The sequence below is a fragment of the Neopsephotus bourkii genome, unplaced genomic scaffold (assembly GCF_033783945.1).
Source record: "Neopsephotus bourkii isolate Nb327-2 ecotype Australia unplaced genomic scaffold, CSIRO-AGI_Nbou_v1 NB_140, whole genome shotgun sequence".
Taxonomy (NCBI): domain Eukaryota; kingdom Metazoa; phylum Chordata; class Aves; order Psittaciformes; family Psittacidae; genus Neopsephotus; species Neopsephotus bourkii.
Genome location: NW_026900657.1, coordinates 1,307,538 through 1,326,006, shown reverse-complemented (window position 1 = coordinate 1,326,006; position 18,469 = coordinate 1,307,538). Strand labels below are relative to the sequence as shown.

Genomic DNA, 18,469 nt, shown 5'->3' with positions numbered 1-18,469 from the left:
GAAGAGTCTTGTGTTTTACTTGTTCAGGGATTTTAAAGTCTGTTTCTAATACCTTCTGAAACTTAGCAATGTGGTTTCCTTGCCATGGGGATGAAAAGGAAGAATTCTGTGGGACCTTGAGCACTGAAAGTCTTTCTCCTGCTGTTTGTCTTCAATCTGGTTTATGTTCCTTTACCCCAACCCCAGGCTTGAGCTGTGTTCTTTGGTGTATGTAACTAAACCTCTTGAGACTTGTCCAGGTAGTTGGAGAACTAGTTAGTAGTGGAAAAAGCAGCTTTCTCACCCGAGCATCAAACTTGCCTGATGAACTCAGCTTTTTATACAGGAGGGCTGGCAGCTCTGTCACAAAATTACACCCCAAATACTTGGTAGAATTGGAAAAGTGACCCATGGAAAACGGCTCAAGATGATCAGAATGATACATTTTTCCAATTCTTTGCTGTCCTTTGTAGAAACAAACAAAAGATGGAGGGAAGTCTGGTGCTGATTAACCTAAACTTAAGGATTTGAGCCTGAACTTCATGTTGGACTGTGAGTAGTTAGGCTATAGAGCTGTTTATCCCTGGAGGTATCCATTGGAAAGCTCATTACCATTGTTTGAAATAAGAGTAATTAGTTCCTATGTTCTTTGGAGAATGTATACTTGATTAAAAGAAGGTGCCTTTTGCTGCTGTGGCAAAGTAATCATTGGAAAAATTGAATTAAACCATTAAAAAGGACTGTCTTCCACTAGTCTTCAGTAATAAACCCCCCTGGTTCGTACGCTGCTGAGCTAAATACTGATGGAGGGGGAAAACCAGGCTTTTTGGGAAGTCTCCAAACACTTTTGCATTCTTTTTTTTTAGAAACTTGAATACCGATTGTGCATATTAAAGGAAGACAGGTGGGCTGTTTTAACAGTTGTTAGCTCAGCATGGAAAAGGTAACCCACCTTTCCTGGCAGGGGGGTGGTTAGCATTGTGCGGGTTTCCTGGTGCTACTTCTTTTAAAGAAGCTCTCAAACTAACTTTTCTGTACCCAATTCAACCCCCTTAAAACAAAAAAAGAAGTGTTCAGTGCTACTTCACAGAGCCTTGAAAATGAGATCCTCGTGCATCTACCCGTATGTAGTATAGAACAGTGACAGGGTCCAGATTTGTATTCTGTTGCAGTGCTTTAAGGTTGGTTATCTCTTCCTGACACAACTAAAGTACATTTCTGCAGTAGGGTGACCTTTCTTATGCCTCAATGCCATGCCTTCTATGCATGGCAAGCTCAGTCTGAGTAGAAGTCTGGATCTCAGTTGCTTACTGTTGGGTGGCTTCTTGAAATCTGTTTAAGTTCAAAAATGCAAGAGAGAAATTCAGGTAATAAAGCCACAAACATACCTTTAAACAAGTTGAAACCTAATTTAGAAGGCTAAAGTGCATCGTTCGCTTTGAAGCATGATCAGTTAATTTACTAATGTTAGAACCAGCTGTGAAAAACTGAAGGTTACTGTTAAAATAGCTGGTCCAAATAGTGCAATGCTTATTTTGACTGATATTTTAATTCAATAGTTTTACTTACAGTCCAAGATAGCATTTTAATTTTGGTATTTATTTTTACCCAGTATGTATTTTCCTGATCACTTGTTTCTTTACAAAATTCCTTTTGCAGTATATGGTTTGTATAGCTAAAGTGAAGGTGATGTCCTGAATTAAGACTAAAACCCAAAACTCCCAAAGGATTAAGGATGGCCAACCTTCAAAACTTGCACTATTCCTTTTGAAAATGGAGAAACATGAGGCTCTCAAAATGTCATGTACCCCAAGGAGCCTGTGATGGCTTGAATTAGTGTTGGAGCTTTTATTTGGATGGCTTGAATTCCCATCCCTAGTCACTTTGCTTTGTTTCCTCCCAGCTGGTTCCCAGCAAATCCCTGCTCAGACCATCCTCTTTCCCTGTGACTACAGAAACACTGATGGTCTCACTTCCTAGGGTTTCAAGATTTAAGGCTTCCCAGCTCCCAGAGCAGTTTGTTGCTTAGGTTACTTAGGGCAACAGGCTCATCACCCTCTCTACAAGTGCCAGCCTCTCTGGCCAGCATGCAGCTCACGTAGTCAATGGCCAAAATGCTGGCGGCTGAGCTTGGTCTCAGACCAAGTGCGTTTTGACATAACTGATCCTCTGGTTGGGGATCAGTGGGAGCTGACTTGTGTCTCAAACATGCTTTGGTTTGTTTTCCCCACAGCTTTATTTGGTTTTATCTGACCCCCATTCCCAAATGTTCCAAAACACTTTAAGGTGTTTGGGGTAAAGGGAGAAGAGGGCGAGATTGAACTGTGATGTGTTGGGTTTGCCCATCAGGGATAGCATGTGCTGCCTGTGGATTTGCCCTTTTCGTTAATGAATCTACACTGGTTTATTCCTTGCTGCTGCCTCTTGATGAAGAGGGAATTTACTTTAAGGTTTTTAAACATTTATTGGTCTGGATTTTTCCAGCCTTTATGAAGTGGCACTTGGCAAGTGCGTTACTGCATGCTCTTAGCTGGTGACTTTGTGTATTAATGTAGCCCTATTTTTGTTCTTGCTTTCTTCTTACATTTCTTTGCCTTGGATAGTCTTCCACAGAGTTTTGTGCAGTTTGTGGGTATGTATCTGAAGATGAAGCTCTCCAAATAAAATCTTTCCAAAGTTCCTCTTCAGTGCATAATAAGTACATATAAATCTTGCTTGTAAGCATTTATTGCTTCACTTTGTGTTTGGAAGCTGTCCTGTTGTATTTTTATTTGTGGTCCCTGAGCACTTTTAAATTTAACACAGAACTTGAATTTTATGCATTGAAAACAGAGGAAGTTTTGACTTCTGAAGCTGAACTGTATTGTGGTAGCACAGTAACCCTTGCAGTGACTCACTGGGGATAATACTGAGTTATCTGACACTTGCTACTCCGATACCATCATAGTTTCTTAGTCCCTTTCAAATAGCATGAGCTAGCACTTCAGATGATCAGGGGCTGGAGCACCTCCCATATGAAGATAGCTGAGAAAGTTGGGGCTGTTCAGCCTGGAGAAGAGAAGGCTGCGTGGAGACCTCATAGCAGCCTTCCAGTACCTGAAGGGGGGCTATAGGGATGCTGGGGAGGGACTCTTTGTTAGAGACTGTAGTGATAGGACAAGGGGTAATGGGTTAAAACTGAAACAGGGGAAGTTTAGATTGGATATAAGGAGGAAATTCTTTCCTGTTAGGGTGGTGAGGCACTGGAATGGGTTGCCCAGGGAGGTTGTGAATGCTCCATCCCTGGCAGTGTTCAAGGCCAGGTTGGACAAGGCCTTGGGTGCCCTGGTTTAGTGTGAGGTGTCCCTGCCTGTGGCAGGGGGGTTGGAACTTGATGATCTTAAGGTCCTTTCCAACCCTAACTATTCTATGATTCTGTGAAGGGAACTACTTTTGTCTGGCACACAAAGCAGCTTTAAGGGGGAAGGACTGATGGGTTGGTTTGGTGTGGGTTGGGGGGGGGTGTTCAGTTTTGTGGGGGTTACGTAAATGCTGGCTTAAATTGATTGTGGAAGTTGCAACAACAGGGTGGAAGGCCAGCACCACTGAAATTACTGGCAAGGGAGATTCCGGCTCCACCTAAAGATGGAACAACGCTGTGTCATCTAGTGCATTGCATAAAGAGAAGGAGAATATGAAATTCAGTTCCAGGCTGCAAAACAGCTTCTATTGAGTGCAGAGGGGTCAGTGTTTTATGATCAGAAGCCTGTGCATTGCCCCATTGTAGAAGATAACTTAAGAAAAATTACAAGCTTTAAACTGCCCCATATCTGTTCTGAAATGTGCTTAAATGCTGTGTCTAGAACTGCACTGACTGCACTGAGCAAAGTCTATGGCTTCTTTGTAAAGACTACAAATCAGACTTAACAGTGAAAATACTGCTCAGCAATGACAAGATGCTGCTGTTGGTCCTGAAGTTAAGAACTGACAATGTAAAGGTGCCTAAACCAAGGGCTAATAATGAAGAAAACCAGAAAGGAATGGCTACTGTGGTGAAAAAAATTAGCTTCCCCTAACCTTTACAAGCAGTTAAGGCCTGCTCTTGTTTCTTTTTTTCTCCTTTGCTGTCCCTCTGCTGGTGACTGTACAGATTAATGTACAGGTTATGTATGGGTTAAACAGTCCTTTTTGTTCAGTCTGGAAGCAAAATGTTGATCCTCACCAGTGCTTGAGTTAGAATGTCTATGTGCTCCTAGGTAATGCAATGAAAACAATGCTCTCTGCTAAGTTTGGGTTTCTCACTTGAATGCTACCTGCCTGGGACACCAGAACTGTTAGGTTGGGTTTCCATGCCACTGTAGCACAGTGCAGAAAAAGATGCAGCCACTGTGTGTGTTTTTGTCACCTTAGTTCTGCTTTTGTTTCAGGAAATACCAGTGTTTGAAGCTAACCTCATCTCTTCTTACACTGCTCCCCAAGTGCTATGTGGTGTTATGAAATAAGACTCTGGCAGTATCTGCACTGGTGGAGTACAAATCCAACATGAGTATAACAGAATTTCCTGATGTTTTCAATAACAAAGCCATTAACTTCTTGTTTATCTGCTTTATGTTAACCCTGGCAATACCCTCTTCTATGGCATGTAAGTTTATCTTGTCTCGGTTTAAGGAACGCAGAGCAGAGAGAACAAGGTCTGAATAGTACTGCACTATTCAGCAGATCTCTGCATGCAACCTCCTCAAGAGGCAACTTTTAGTTATTCAGTGACTGCAGAATTGGGCCATCTTGTGTTTTCCTTCTAAGCCTGTTGCTGGTCTGTTCATTGTATTGTAGTGATTGCGAGAGCCCCTTCCTTACAGATACGCAACTGACTACTTTTCTTCCTCCGCTGGAGTCTTAACATATTCTACATCGTGAACACAAAGGAGGACACCATCCTGTAACTAAAAGGAGTTTTCATCTGCAAGTGATGCAGAAAATTATTAAGCTTTCTGCACTGGCAGCCCTGTCACTATATGATGAATTACATAAGTAGAATCACTCCCATGTTAGAAGTGCCCGATATGTCCTTATCAATATTGTGAGTCTGTAAAAGCGTATGTCAGCAGTTTAACAGCATGTACCAAAAGTGGAGAACAGCTCATAACTGGAAGACTCTGACTTATGCCCAGTAGAAACTGGCTTATTGTTATGTTATGATTGGCTAAGTGGTTTCCTTTCACATCTGTAACATATTACATCAGATTTTCTTTGGCACATACTTCCCCACTAAATGAATTTGTATGCCTGGAATACGTATTCTAGTCATTTCTTTTAACTTCTTCATGAAGTTCCTTGCCCTGGAGAGGTTGAGGGACGGAAGTGTACAGAACCGTGTAGAAAAAGCTATGGTTTTCATCATGACTGTTTAAATATGTGTGGCTGCTTCTAATCACATCCAAAAGCTGTTCTCTATCTCTGGTTATAGTCTGTTGATGGTATTTTCTGCAGTAACATCCAGAGGAATAAACCAGCTCCATTGACTCCTATTCCGTGCCTGGTTTAAATTGTGAGGAAATGTCTCCTGCTGTTAAGACTAGAGACGTCCAGGACAGTCCTGATGTCAGGATTTTATATTTGAGGTTTTAGAGACAGAAGCAATCTATGGTAAATAGTGTGAAGTATATTTATACCAAGGCATGAGAATCATTACTTGCACTGTCAAAGATGTGTAATTGAGGTATGCTGTAATGACAGGCTGCTTGAGGCCGTGCATCTCTGCTTACACTGCATAACTTAAGCATAAAAGCACTGGGCTTCATGGGCATTTTCTGATATTTAAAACAAAAATTGCAGGGTTTATTTCATCTGTGTCATTTCCACCAACAGCACAGACTTCCTCAGCGTCCTTTAGATTTGTTTAACACCCTCTTCAGTGGGCTTTTCCAGCATGTGGATTCCCAATTGCGCTGGTTTTCTTCAGAGGTGCTCATACCTTTGTTTTTTAAACCAATTGTGCATATATGAGCAATGTGGCAAATAGAATTATTAACCAACAAAATGCAAAGTTAGGTATGGTTGCAAGCTGCCTTTTGGCAGACATTCATACAGTCATAGAATAGTTAGGGTTGGAAAGGACCTTAAGATCATCCAGTTCCAACCCCCTTGCCATGTGCAGGGACACCTCACTCTAAACCATATCACCCAAGGCCTCATCCAACCTGGCCTTGAACACTGCCAGGGATGGAGCATTCACAACCTCCCTGGGCAACCCATTCCAGTGCCTCACCACCCTAACAGGAAAGAATTTCCTCCTTATATCCAATCTAAACTTCCCCTGTTTAAGTTTTAACCCATTACCCCTTGTCCTATCACTACAGTCCCTAACAAAGAGTCCCTCACCACCATCCCTATAGGCCCCCTAAAATCCCTATAGCCCAGTCTAAAATCTTGCTGTCTGTGTTAGATTTACATCTCAGAAGCCCCCTTACTTGGCAGTTACAGCAAAGAGGTGAGGAATCGTGTAAGCCTTGTGAGCTGCCTTAAAAGCCAAGGCAAGTCTGAAAGAGCAGGATGTACCTGCATGCGCTGTGCAGTAAAGGGCTTGTTTCTAGGAAGGGCTCTGCTCTCTTTTTGCCAGTGTTCCTTTTTTTTCCCTTTAACAATTAAACACTTCTGGCCTTGTACTCTGCCATTTGATGATTTGAAAGTCTGCCAAGCCCACGTACCTGCAAGAAAACTTAGAGACAAAAAGACCCATTATCTCGACATACTACAACTGACCTGATATAATGTGACCCTACCTAAACCAGGCTTGAAAGTGGGCGAAAAAGGAGTGCTTTGATCTTCTATGAAGATGAATTCTAGGTTACACTTCTGCTCCAAAGTTTTCCTTGAGAAACCCCTTTAGACGGGTTTTCTCAGCCAGCTGGATGTGGGACTTGTTTTCTGATCTCTCTCTGCAAATATTATGCATTTAGTTTGGCTTATAAGAATGTGCTTTGTTGTTTGAATAGAACACTGCCAACACTGAACAACAAACTGACACAGGCTTAAGATGCCTCCTCCCTCTAGAAATCCGTTTGGACTCACAAAATAATTCCCTTAGCCATGGTAAACACCATTTCTGCTCTATTTAAATGAATTCTTGCTTAGGCTGGAAATCATTCCAATGTTCTGCTTCTGCCTCTGCTCCTGCTCTCTGGATAACGGGGTTTCGACTTAGAAATTGGTCAGGAAAGAATCCTGAATCTGAAACCTCTCAATTCCTTTGGCTGCCGATGGAGTCATTGTTTCTGGAATTTCTGGATTGCAGTTGATCACTGGGTTTTGATTCCAAAGGACCCTTGCTGGGTTTGGAACTACTTTAAGCCAGTTTGCGTGCAGTCTCCATCTTGACAAAACCAGTGTTCTAGGTAATGTCAGTTCTGAACCAAAATCGGGCACTCTTGTGTGTTAAACCTGATCTTGGTGGGCCTGCCACTGGTTAGGTTTGCCTTTGTGAACTGTGGTGTGTAAATTGTGGTATTTCATGTGCATATAATAGCAAGTGCCTCTGAAACATTTTCTTTCCAGGCTATGACAATAGCATTGCTGATGGATGAATACCCTTGGCCAACCACTCCAAGGTAGATGCCTATTAGGAGTAAATGCTGTTTCTACAGAGGGCATCACAATGGTAAAGCTTCTAGAGCAGACACACGTATAGGTCTGAGTGTATGTGTGTGAAAGTTAGACCAAGTCATAGTTGCAGGAGAAGGAAAGGAGGAGGCTTCCAGAGAGACAGCCATGGGGTTTGTCACTCTGGTTCTGAATCAGTCACGATGTACCACCCTCATAGAATCATAGAATCATAGAATTAGGGTTGGAAAGGACCTTAAGATCATCCAGTTCCAACCCCCCTGCCATGGGCAGGGACACCTCACACTAAACCATATCACCCAAGGCTCTGTCCAGCCTGGCCTTGAACACCTCCAGGAATGGAGCATTCATAACTTCCCTGGGCAACCCATTCCAGTGCCTCACCACCCTAACAGGAAAGAATTTCCTCCTTATATCCAGTCTAAACTTCCCCTGTTTAAGTTTGAACCCATTACCCCATGTCCTATCACTACAGCCCCTAATGAAAGGGCCCCTTTCTCAGCCTGTCTTCATACGGGAGGTCCTTTGGAGAATTTCCAGATACTGACTGTAGTGGTTTGCTAGGAAAGGTGAAGAAGGCTGTCACTTTCTTCCAATATCAACACCAGTCTCATAAAGGTAATAAAATGGTGGGGTTTTTTTCTGGTGAACCTTGCCTAAGTTTTTCTGCAGCATTTGTTTAGGTGCTGATGTTACTGATTTGTCAGCTCCATTTCTGCTCTCTAAAACACAGCCTGCATTTGAATGGCTTGGTTAAGAGCTGAAAACATGAAATACTTGCCTTCATGTATAAATATTGATGGCATATCCAGGCTCCAGTGAGCCACACACTGAAGTTCTCACTGGTGTGGCTTTCATTAAGGTTTCCATGGGAATGACAGTCCCCTCTGGCTAAATCTAAATGAGAGCTGTTCCTATCAGTTTGAATCAGCCTTTCTCTTTGATCTAAACCACAGCCTATGGGAAGGAGCAAGGTTCTAAAGTGTATGTGTGTAGTAATTCCTTCTCTCACATTGTAACTTAGTGAAGCCTTGTTTGGATGTGTTTAGCCTAGTGATGAAGAGCGGTGAGAACTGCCAGCTCCTCAGTCCCCTGCACGTGAGTCACAGGTTTAAAGCTGCAGCCTGCTGTGGGGCAAGACAGGAAATCTGGAGCTGACTCAGCTGCAGGCCAAGGCCATGGCTGTAGATGGACAAAACGTCTTCATGTTCTGGTCATCTTTTCATAGGGAAGTGGGGAAAATGGGTACTGCTAACCAGCATCCCTTGACTTCCTGAATGATCTTCCTTTGGTGCAGTTTGCAAGCCAGGGAGTGCAACTGTGAACGAGGCTTTAGAGTAGCCCCATTTCCATTGTATGTCCTTGTTTCCCCCCCTGTTTGGAATGTCTTCCAGTTTGATCTTGGAAGCAAACAGCTCTTAATAAGTATTCTCTAGGGAGAAGGCGACAGCTTGCCAATTTGTTGCCTAATTGGCCAGGTAGTGGGAAGCTTGCTGTGCCTGTTGGGATGTTTGAGGGTATTTATCACTTGCTCTGTCTCCAAACAGCGTTGGTTCATGATTAATGTTATGCTGTAAAAGACTGGGAGTTGTGGAGTGACAAACTCTGAGGTCAGGCAGTAGTGAGGGTGCAGTCATTGCAGAAGTTCACAATCATCACAGTGACTGTTAACTTCATGACAGCCTTGCTGATCGGTGGGGCTCTTCTGTACTCATATATGAAGCCATAAAGTCTGCATGTATGGAATAGAATAGTCTCTTCCTGTTGGAAGGGACCTACACCCATTATCAAGTCCAAATAGGAAAGGATTATCCCACTGATTTTATTTATTTATATATATCTTTTTCCCCCATTGCAATAGATGAAAAGCAAATTAATGGCTAAATGGTATGAAAATAATAAAGCAACCTTGAGGCTTATCCATGCCTCCAGGAGCTGGGGATTTTGGATGTGTGTGTACAGCTGTGTGGGCAGGATTTGGGCATCTGATCTCACATAGTGTCTGTGCTGAGTGACTCAAGGTCTGACACACAGTGCTTGGGGGAAATTGCTAGTAATACAGGTGTACCGTTATAGTATATATACACATCTGATATAATATATAATACATCTGATACCGTTATAATTGTATCTGTGTGTCTTTAAGATGAAAGCAAATGTATGAACTTTCCTGTTACCTTAAAATTATACCAAATTATATGTGGAATAAAGGGATTGATATGTGTAAGACAGGGTAAGAAGGGGATGCTGACGCTCCTGAGTGGCCATTTCAGCAACACTGACAGGTAAGCTGTTAACATTCTCACACCAATTGTAGTCACATTGTCTCGATGAACTGTATCACATCTAACAGAACTTTCCTTTGACAGCACAGTACACTGGGATCAGTTGTTCAAGTGGGATACTCCTGTTTGTGGGATGGAGATAATGTTTTGTGTATAATGAATATGGTAACAGGTCAGAAAAATTGCATTATGGGACATTTGTTGAGTTGAATTGTAACTAAAGGGATTTTATATAGTATATATTATATAAATGAGGGTGCTAAAATGTGAAACAACAGATTTATTACATGAAAGCCTCAAGTTTGATGTGGTAGCGACTGATTCCTAGTGTAGTTCATCATCCTGTTTTTCTAAAAGCATAGTGAATGGATTACACAGGACTTACTTAATAATTGGAGCAAGCTTGAAATGTCTGAGTTACGTAGTTTTACCATTTTAATGCAAACAAGGTGGGAGTGTTGAGTACAGAGCAAGCCTGGTACTGATCATACAGCTTCAGCCAGCCAAGCCTTGTGAATCAAATCAGCTTTTAGAACCAGATTGTGCTCTGTTCAGGTAGATCTGGTTTAGATCCTAATTACTCAATTACTAGATCCTAATGACCCAAAAGAATCTTCCCCCCTTAACAAGTTCTTTACCATTTCAAGCAGCACTGAATGCTGGCTTTAAGTTACCTCTTGTTTCATGTTTTCCAGGTCTATAAAGGTGAATTTCAGCTCCCTGACTTTCTTAAAGAAGTGCCACAGGTACAGTATTGGGTTCATTTGCTTTTTGCAGGTGTAGTGGCAAGTTAGTGTGCAACCAGTCTGTATAAACCACTCCTTCGTACATGTGATTGTGTTTGATCACGGAATAGCTCACCCATGAGATGGAATCTGCAGTGCTCCTGCACCAGCAGCCCCAACCCTGTTGTGAGTGCACCTGTAACTCCTGTGTGAATAGTATGGTGCTTATAAACCTGAGCTGAATAAATATTGCTGTGAAACTCAAGGACTCTCTTTTGTATAGACCAGAGGGCAAAGATTGTTCTTTGTAGAGAAACTGTATCTTTTGTTGCTTTGCATGGAAAGGCTTAAAGCAAATACAGACCAGGGAGCAGTCCTTAAAGAAAGAAATGCTACTGTAGGAGACAAACCAAGCAAAACCAGTTCAGCCATGGCTAGTGATGGTATAATGATCAGGTGAACTATTGAACTTTGAGTTCCAGGGGTGCCCCATCCCTGGCAGTGTTCAAGGCCAGGTTGGACACAGGGGCTTGGAGCAAGCTGCTCTAGTGGAAGGTGTCCCTGCCTATGGCAGGGGGTTGGAACTGGATGAGCTTTAAGGTCCCTTCCAACCCAAACCAGTCTGTGACTGTATTTACAGTTCCTAATCTGGCACCTTTCAATTGCTCTGAATTGTCACCAGCTCCCTAAGGGACCTTTGCAACAGCGGCTGAAAAAGCAAAATCCTTACCATGGAGCTCTCAACCTGCAGGATCTCCTGATGCCTTCCCCCAGCTGTGTAAGCATGGGAGGCGTGCTTCCAGCCTCATGCCCTTCCCTCATGTAGACATCATGGAAAGGTTTGGGGCTGTAATCACAAACCCATTTACAGGCACAGGAGGCTGGTTTGGAAGATGGCATCCCGTGCTGCTGGGCAGCTCTTCTGTGCCTCCTGAAGGTACTGGAGCACGTGAGATAGATTTGTTCTGCGGAGCTGCCTGTTGGAGCGCTCCCCTTCAGTGTACTGAAGGGTTTCTCTGTGTGTTTCATTTTATTCCCCTCTTCAGTGTGTAATGACACCAATGCTCCCTCCCTTGCAGATGTAAGCTCCACTAATCCAGCCATGAAAAATCCGAGCAGATGATCCAGACAAGGAGCAAATCCTTTAACTTTCCTTGTCAGAGAAATGACAAGATATTTGTATTTTATTGCTTAAAGGAACCATTTTATATGAATAAGAAACAATTGGTTTTGTTTTCTTGGGTAAGAGCTGCTCAACGAGCCTCATAAAAATACCAGTTCTTGTAGGCTGTATAATTGATGGTAAATGTCGAAATGCCATCTAAAGTGCTCTCCACATTGTGCTTGGGTAGAAGCAGCAGGAAGGGGTTCATCCGTCACTGTTACTGTCTCATATAAAGCTGAGTAGAAAAATACTTGGGTTTTTTTGTTGTTTTGGGTTTTTTTCAACTCCTTGTGCATAGACAGGAGCACCACAGGTGCTGCAATTAGGAGAGAAAGCATTGTTAGGGGCACTCTGACTCCAGCCTTGCCTCTCTGCTTGCAGTACTTTGTATTTCCACTTCATTTCCCATCCTTTCTGATAGCCCAGAAGTTTATTTTGAATGTAGGTGTAAGCAGCCTATCAAAATAAAAAAGATTTGCAATGCCTTTGCTTTACAAAGGAACAAACCCACACAACAATAAAGCCAACTGATGGGCTTCCAGTCCCCAGTGTTAGGAAAGGGTTCTTTGACTGGTGTGAGCTGTAGGGATTGAAGAACACACAGGAGCACCTACCACATGCAAAGAGTTTTTACATACTCAGTTCATTAAAACAAAACTGAATTGATTAAAAAGGAAAATTGGTTTCTTCTGTTCCAGCCAAAGAAGACAGTAGAAGGGAAGTCTCGTGGCAAGATAAAATGAACATGGATCAGTGAAGTCGAATAGCTGTAGTGTCTGTCTCATGTTTTCAGAATGTAACTTTATGCTGTGGACACCAGTTCTTTCTGATCTCTAATGTGGGCTTTGCTCTTTACATTGGTGTCGCAGTTTAACCCCAGCCAGATGGCTTGTGCACTCACTCCCAGTGAGTGGTGCTGGGCTGGAAGCAATCGAGGCCCACGTTCCCCCCCCCCTCCCCAGGGGCTCACCCCCTTCCCTGCTCCCAGAGGGATGGGGAGGAGAATCGAAAGAATGCAACTCCCACGGGCTGAGATAAGAACAGTCCAGCAACCAGTGTACAACACAAATCACCACCGCTACCACCACTAACAACAGTGATAAGAGATAATAGCAAGGGAAAAGAGTACAATACCACCCGCCGAACCACGAGTCCGACCCAGCAGGACCCCCTGTCCTTCCGGGTAGCTCCCAGTTACCTCCTGGCCATGACGTGCTGTGCTATGGAATACCTCTTTGGTCAGTTTGGGTCAGGTGTCCTGTCTCTGCTTCCTCCCGGCTTCCCCTCCTCCCTGGCAGAGCATGAGGCTCACAAAGTCCTTGGCCAAACCAAAACATCATTGTTATCAGCTCTGTTCCCAGCCCGAAAGTCAAAGCACAGCACTGCACCAGCTACCAAGAAAGAGAAAAATGAATGCAACTGCTAAACCCAGGACAATTGGATGTTTGCCTGCTCTCACCCTTTGAACAGTCAGTGCTCATGCTTTGCAAGTCGTGCTCAGCTAATAGAAAACCATTAAGAACTTGGCACCATGCAGCTAAATGTGCTGTTGCTCACGGCGTTGTTCACTCTCAACTCTATGCAGCTTAACGGCAAGACAGCTGTTTAAATGTGTGCTGCTTGGAAGTGATTGTCAGCAAATGGTACAGGGAAAGTGGGCCACAGTGGTTTCCAATGCTTCCAATTGCAACCATCGTGGTTGGTTGAAGGTTATCCATCTGCAGCGTTGCAGCTGAAGTTGCAGCAGCCGTGGCTGCAAGGACAGGCTGTGCCAGAACAGGAGATCACAGAATCACAGAATCCCAAGGGTTGGAAGGGACCTCAAGAGATCATCTGGTCCAACCCCCCTGCAAGAGCAGGGTAACCTAGAGTACATCACACAGGAACTTGTCCAGGCAGGCCTTGAATATCTCCAATGTGGGAGACTCCACAACCCCCCTGGGCAACCTGTTCCAGTGCTCTGGCACTCTCCCAGTAAAGAAGTTCTTCCTGATGTTAGCGTGGAACCTTCTATGCTCCAGTTTACACCCATTGCCCCTTGTCCTATCACTGGATATCACTGAAAAAAGCCTAGCTCCATCATCACGACACCCACCCGTTACGTATTTGTAAACACTGATGAGGTCACCCCTCAGTCTCCTCTTCTCCAAGCTGAAGAGACCCAGCTCCTTCAGCCTCTCCTCATAAGGGAGGTGTTCCCCTCCCTTCATCGTCTTTGTGGCTCTGCGCTGGACTCTTTCAAGCAGTTCCCTGTCCTTCTTGAACTGAGGGGCCCAGAACTGGACGCAATATTCCAGATGCGGCCTAACCAAGGCAGAATAGAGGGGGAGGAGAACCTCTCTTGACCTACTAACCACACCCTTTCTAATGCACCCCAGGATGCCATTTACCCTCTTGGCCACAAGGGCACATTGCTGGCTCATGTTCATCCTCCTACCCACCAGGACCCCCAGGTCCCTTTCCCCTTCGCTACTGTCCAGCAGGTCAGTCCCCAGCCTGTACTGGTACATGGGGTTGTTCTTCCCCAGATGCAAGACTCTACACTTGCCCTTGCTGAATTTCATCAAATTTCTCCCCGCCCAACTCTCCAGCCTGTCCAGGTCTCGCTGAATGGCAGCACAGCCTTCTGGTGTGTCAGCCACTCCTCCCAGTTTAGTGTCATCAGCGAACTGGCTGAGAGCACACTCGGTTCCCTCATCCAGGGCGTTGATGAAAATATTAAACAGCACTGGTCCCAGCACCGACCCCTGAGGCACTCCACTGGTCACAGACCTCCAGCCAGATTGTGCACCATTGACCACAACTCTCTGCCTTCTTCCTTCCAACCAGTTCTTGATCCACCTCACTACCTGATCAGCAAGCCCACACTTCCTTAGCTTATCTATGAGAACGCTGTGGGAGACAGTATCAAATGCCTTACTGAACTACTGCTGAGGAGGAGTTGTGTGCAATCAGGGAGATGAGCTGTCTTTAAAATGGAGCACACTGTTCAGAGAGTGTGCAAGCAAAATAAAAGAGCTTATGATCTGCCTACAGCATCCATTAGTTAAATTATGCTGTTTGCATTTGCCAGTTATCTTGCAATACAGCACAAGAAGTTGGTCCACTATTAGTAGTGATTGTCCTCTTCCAATCCAGATGCGAGGGAGGCTTCAAAATGGGACTCAGCTGAATTTCAGGAGGTGGATTTTTACAGTTGGCTGGTGTGCTTGCAGCATTGAGCAAGCTCTGAGCAGATTTACCCAGAGTAAAGAAAGGTCAAAGTAAAGAAAGAGCAAAAATAAGCTTCGTAAAATAGGAAAAGAATAGTGCTTAAGCCATAAAACCTGCCACTGGAACTGATGGTGACAGTGACGTTCTTTCCTATTATACTAAAGATCAAATTCACTAAAGCTCAAATGTAACTAAAGAGCCAGAGGGTTTTGATACAAACACTGGTGCTGGTGATATTTTTTTCCTCTTAATATAAAATAGCTAATTTCATGTTATTATTTACTTGACAGACTGAACCTATGGAATAGAAGCTACCATGGATGTTCCTTGCACAGCAGGTAATAAGAGCTTGCAGTCCTGCTCATTTGCTGCTCTTGATGCAGTTTAGGTGATTTTTAAAGTTGTGTAGCTCCATGGAAGATGCTGGGGTACAGAACCCAGAGATACGGATCTTGGTTCAGAACTGGTGAGAGTAACATTAAGGTAAGTTCAGGTGGTGAGAGCTACAGCAGCATAGCCCGTGTGCTTTATGCTTCACAATGCAGTTCTACATGGCTCATCGCAACACAATGGTAAAACCTTCAAGGTGCCTCTTAATCAGCTGTGGCTTTTATTTTTGAATTGTCCTTTCCAGATAGAGGAAGCTGCTAAAGAGGAGCTGGTTTGTGTAAGGTGCTTTCAGTATGCCCCAGAGCCAGTGTTGGCAATAAACTGCATTTTCATTGCTGAAATAAAGGCAGCAAGATTGTGCAGAGCACGTGGGAAATTCCAGGCTAGTTAATGAGTGAATGGTGCAAGGGTTACTGTCATAATCCAGGGTTTTTACTTGTCCACTGTGCTACCAAATGGTTGAACTTGACAAAAAAAGGTGGTAAAAAGGCCACAATACATCAAGTTTAAGTATAGCCAAAAGCAACATGCCATGCAGATATACCCAGCATCGATATTTAATACATAAATATAGCAGTCTATAGACCTAAATATAGCCCAAAGCATCATCCCAATTAGAAATAATGGATATAAAAGTTTTCTAAAGACTAACTGCAGGCATTCATTCTGAAATCGATAGAGAACCCGTAGCCTTCTCATGTAATCAATGTTAAAATGACTAAACCATCTACTTCACTTTGCCACTTTCCTCTTTGACAAATGTATTTAGAACTACAATATTCCCATCTAAAGCTGCTGTCCAGTTTCCAAGAAACCACTTTAACTTCCCAGCAGTAACTACCAGTGGTACATTCTCATGAGAGACACTTTCAGCGTGTAGGTACAGCCCACTTCCACATGTATTTTGAGTGTAAGTGGAAATTCATGAGATATATATATACATGAATATAGAATCACAGAATAGTCAGGGTTGGAAAGGACCTTAAGATAATCCAGTTCCACCCCCCCCTGCCATGGGCAGGGACACCTTGCACTAAACCATGACACCCAAGGCCTCATCCAACCTGGCCTTGAACACTGCCAGGGATGGAGCATTCACAACCTCCCTGGGCAACCCATTCCAGTGCCTCACCACCCTAACAGGAAAGAATTTCCTCCTTATATCCAATCTAAACTTCCCCTGTTTAAGTTTTAACCCATTACCCCTTGGCATATATATATATATAATATCTAAATATGCTTGAGAAGCAGCCACATTTCTTACAGGAAAGTTTTAGTGGCTGTGGTCAGCCTTGACAGTGACTTCCCCTACTGAAAGAGCAGTGATTACTCCTAAGGCTGCAGTCTTTGTAGTTAGGGAAGGGTGTCAGGGATATAAACCAGGCTATCTATCATCAATCAATCAATCAATCAATCAAATTGAAAGCTCAAACATTAACTTTCTTTCTCTTTAGAAAAGACGCAGCCTTTGCACTGGAGGTGCTGCCACCAGGACCGTCCTGCTGCCATCAGGGACACACACTGCTCGGGGCCTGCTTTCCTCTCAATGTTCTCCCCCCTTTCTTTCATACTGTTTTTGTTCAAGATGTTGCTGTTGTGGCGCATGCAAACCTGCTCCATAGAACTCACCAATGGTGATGTAGAACTGTGCTACAGCCACACCACTCTGGGGGTTTAAGTTGAGAAGATTCCAAGCAATGCCTGTCTCACATTGCTGTTGTCTTCACGACAAACCTCCGGCTTCAACTGTTTGCTTTCCTGCATCAATTTGGTTTTTCATGTCTGAAGCTTTCAAAGGAGTGGTCTGTGCTTGTCCTAACAGGTTGCTGGTGGAACTGTTGTTTTATTCACGTGTGGAAATTGTTAAATATCTTTTATTTAAAACAAAGGAGTTGATAATTCCCTGTACAATTATAATTCAACGATCTTTTGTATTTTATTTTTCAAAATAAATGCTTTAAATGTGATTTTGTTTGCCTCAAAGTTAAGATTTAAATAATACAGACTACTGATGCATTACTCAGATGCAAGATATGCTCGATTGGCCTGAGTTTGGATTTCTTTTTAAAGGCTCGCAGTTGAATGTGGTTTGTTTGCTTTTAATGGATGGGAGATGAGGAAAAAGTAGATTAGAGTATCCAATGGAGAGGTAGAAGTGTAATGTGAGATCTGGTTAGTACAGGAAAAATCAGGTCAGTTTTAGCTTCCTGAATTTGTTCCTCAAAGGTAAGTCTGTTCAGACAGGTGCTGCTGGTGCGAAGCAGCTGCTGCAACCCTGCTGTGGCACGTGTACCCTAAAGGGATGACTGACATGCTCAGTGTGGAACAGGATTGAGCAAAGTAAGGTTTTGGGAAGTCTCAGTTTCTGAGACTCGGTTTTTGAGTCTCAGTTTCTGCTCACCTCAGTGGTTCTTGGCACAGTGAAGGTGGCCTTGTCAAGAGTTCTCCACCGTGCTTGTGTTTCCTCACATTTTGCCTGTTAAGAATTCAAGCAGGTTTGGGTTTTCTCTCCTTCGTTGCTACAACTGCCGTTTGAGCTCGTTAACCTCTGTTTTTAACACCAGCACTGACGAACAGACGGTTAAGTGCGTGCCTCCAGGGAGTAAATTCGCTTCACACTCGGTACCGATCCACCACCGATACTCGCAGAAGCGAACGCGGAGCCTCCCCTGGTGCCGGCAGCGGGAAGCGCTGCCTCCTGCTCTCCCCCTGGAAAACGCTCCGCCGCTGCCACCCGGCGGCCCTGCTGGGATCTGCCAAAGCATCTTAACCCTGGGCCAGGCTCCCGCAGAAGCTTCAAGCTTGCGTTGTTGGGGGGAGACGGGACAGAAGTGCGTTTGTAAGTGCGAAATAACTCACTGGTAGCAGCGAGTCTGTAGGCATTCAGTTTGTCATCAAGCGCCCAGCACGGTACAGGCTGCACACTCCTGCTTGCTGCACAGTAACTCAAATCACAAACTACAGCAAACCACAGAAGTCTGTGTGTTCCCCAGGCCACGTTTACTCACCATACACTTACCTCCATGGAGTCACGCAGCCTGCAGCAACAGCATCAGACCAGAAGGAGCTTGAACTGCTGCAGGAGTGTGGAAAGTAGAAACCTGAACACCAGC

At 44.0% G+C, this 18,469-nt stretch overlaps 1 protein-coding gene across 6 annotated transcripts in view; it reads left to right on the top strand.

Moving 5' to 3' along the window:
• TPST1 (tyrosylprotein sulfotransferase 1) overlaps positions 1-17,323 on the top strand; it is a 45,111-nt gene extending 27,788 nt beyond the window's left edge. For 3 of the 6 annotated variants that reach the window (XR_009727768.1, XR_009727769.1, XR_009727770.1), the window contains exons 4-7: positions 10,559-10,609; positions 12,452-12,527; positions 15,257-15,304; positions 16,811-17,323. Coding sequence is in view for 2 of the 6 variants with exons in the window: in XM_061368910.1 (XP_061224894.1) it covers positions 10,559-10,609; positions 12,452-12,470; positions 15,257-15,261 (75 nt within the window). In the remaining 4 variants the exon portion in view is untranslated. Of the gene's footprint in view, positions 1-10,558; positions 10,610-12,451; positions 12,550-15,256; positions 15,305-16,810 lie in introns of all 6 variants that reach the window. The other 3 variants (XR_009727771.1, XM_061368910.1, XM_061368918.1) reach the window with 3 other exon arrangements.
• The last annotated feature ends 1,146 nt before the right edge of the window (positions 17,324-18,469 follow it).